General features: G+C 57.6%; 1 protein-coding gene across 1 annotated transcript in view; it reads left to right on the top strand.

The window, feature by feature from the left end:
- The window catches only part of LOC113490883 (E3 ubiquitin-protein ligase RNF213-like), a 3,923-nt gene extending 1,616 nt beyond the window's left edge, over positions 1-2,307 (top strand). Inside the window, exons 2-7 of the mRNA XM_026867494.1 lie at positions 399-572; positions 743-915; positions 1,013-1,109; positions 1,196-1,307; positions 1,522-1,705; positions 2,078-2,307. Of these exons, the coding sequence (XP_026723295.1) occupies positions 399-572; positions 743-915; positions 1,013-1,109; positions 1,196-1,307; positions 1,522-1,705; positions 2,078-2,307 (970 nt within the window). The remainder of the gene's footprint in view (positions 1-398; positions 573-742; positions 916-1,012; positions 1,110-1,195; positions 1,308-1,521; positions 1,706-2,077) is intronic.
- Positions 2,308-2,317: the final 10 nt, after the last annotated feature.

The following is a 2,317-nucleotide window of genomic DNA, read 5'->3' on the forward strand; positions in this document are numbered from 1 at the left end:
CCGCCCCTCGCTGAGGGGATTCAGTTCTGGGCCCCTCACCCCAAAAAGGCCATTGAATGACTCGAGCGTGGCCAGAGAAGGGCAACGGAGCTGGGGCAGGGTCTGGAGCACAGGTCTGCTGGGGAGCGGCTGGGGGAACTGGGGGGGTCAGGGGGAGTGTCATGGTTGGGCTGGAGGAGCCTCAAGGGCTTTTCCAACCGAGGTGACTCCGGGGTTCTGGGATTCAGGCAGCTCAGAAGCTGCTGGCTCTCCAAGCGGAGGTGAACCACCCTGGTCCTGGACTCGCCAGGGCCCATCCAGCTCCATCCCCACCCCGGGACGTAGGTTAGGCAGGAGCCAACCCGTGTCCCTCCTCAAACCCATGCTGAGTCGCCTCTTCTTTCGTGTCTGTCCCCCAGGAAAGGCGTGAAGGAATGCAAGAGCTGCCTGCGGGAGATCACGGACCCAGCGGAGCTGCCCTGCAGCCACATCTTCTGCACCCGCTGCATCCTGGAGTGGGAGAACAAGCAGTGTAAGATCTGCAAGGAGCAGTTCCCGGAGGATTACACCCCCACGGCTTCGGAGGCCACAAGGTGACCCAAAACTGCCCGTCTCAAGTGGCTTCTTGTTAAATATCGTGATGGAAGGTGCTGGTGCCCCCTCGTCTCCCCGATCTGGGGCCTTTGCTCTGCAGAGAGGGGGACGTAATTTCCTTCCTTGCTTGGAGGTTGACCCCGAGTCTCGTTTTCCTTCGTCCCTCCAGGGAAGCTGTCGCCTGTCACAACAAATTCCGGAGGAAATGCAATTCCTTCTTCGTTGAGTTCATCACCATGTACTTTTTGGGCGACAGGGAGGCGCCGTCTGCCAAAATCATTCAGCAACTGATCAAGTTTGTGGCTTGCAAGCCCAACCCTGAGCATCAGGCGCGGAAAAAGGGTAAAAAAAAAAAACAAACAACCTCGGAGTCCGCTCTACCCGGGTCTGACCTCATGCTCTCGGATGTCCCCTGACGGGTCTCTTGTTTCTCTCTTAGTGTACAAGCCGAAAAGCAAGTTGTCGCCCTTTGAGGAGTGCATGGACACCAGCCCCACCATCCAGTCGTCCCTCCTGAAGCTGCTGCTGCGCTGCGGGTCAGCCCCGAGGTCGCTCCCCGGCGCCGCGGCTGAGCCCCTCGAGCTACGCGGCTGCTGATTTGCCGTTTCCTTTTCTTCTCTAGGTTCAACAACGTCAAGGTTCACTTGGAAGAATACCTGTCCACGATGGAGGAGATAATAACCAACCAGAGTAACGTGGAGCACTTCTACTTCATGGTGGTGCACTGCCTGGAGGTGAGGCCCCGTTGGGGTGCAAACGCCAGAACCTGGAGCCACCACACCAGTTAAAACCTATTAATCACATTAATTACCCCCCCACCACCCATTGATGAGGAGCCAAGGGAGGGGCGCACCTTAACGATGAGGAGAAGGCACAAGGAAGGAGGAGGAGCTGCTCACTTAGAACCCTCCTCCCGACTCTTACAAATTCTCTCTCTCTCGCGCGCAGGATTTTATGTATCCTTCTTCCGAAGAAGACGTCAGCCAGCTCGCAGAAAGCTGCCTCTCCACTGCAGACCTGTCCGCTTCCTGCGAGCCCCAGGCCTCAAAAATTGACACCCTCCAGTTCATCGCCCGGCTCCGGCTCTCCATCAGCCACGTGGCCACCGTGCTTGGCAGGCAGATGCTTTCCGGTGAGTTCTCTCGCTTTGGCGTCGCGTCAGAACTGCGCCTACCCCTAAAAAGGTCGAGACTAAACCCCCAAAAAACGGTCTAGCCTTGGAGGTTTTCACTTGGAAAATCGCTGGTTTTATGAAAATTGAAGTTGTTTTGGATGAACTTCCCAGCGCTGCAGTCCCCAGGCTCACTGCGTTCTCCAAGTGTTCCCCTCCGTCTTCGGGGACCTTCTGGACGTTGGCTTGAAGCCACGTTTCAACCTGTGGGGGAGAAGATCCCGCTGCAACCTGGAGCCTAAACAGCTGGAGGGGCTGTGCTGGGGAAGGCCGTGTGTGACGTGTCGCCACCGGGGGCCTGGGCGTAACGAGAAACCTCCGTTCCAGCCGCAGATCCCAACGCGCCCGCTGCCGAGGAGAACGAGAAGGAGCGAGACCTGGTGAACGCCATGAAGAAGCTGGTGGCGACGGCTCCGACGCCGTGGCCTCAGGTGTTCCTCATCAGAAATCTCGTTGACACCTACGGGCTCACCCCGACGTGGAAGATGCTCCAGGTGGAGAAGTGGATCTTACCCCCAGGGGTAGAAATTTCGCAGGTGGGGTTTTTTTTTCTTGAGCCCTAGAACATTTCGC

The sequence above is a fragment of the Athene cunicularia genome, unplaced genomic scaffold (assembly GCF_003259725.1).
Source record: "Athene cunicularia isolate RWA unplaced genomic scaffold, athCun1 SCF_56, whole genome shotgun sequence".
NCBI classification, from domain to species: domain Eukaryota; kingdom Metazoa; phylum Chordata; class Aves; order Strigiformes; family Strigidae; genus Athene; species Athene cunicularia.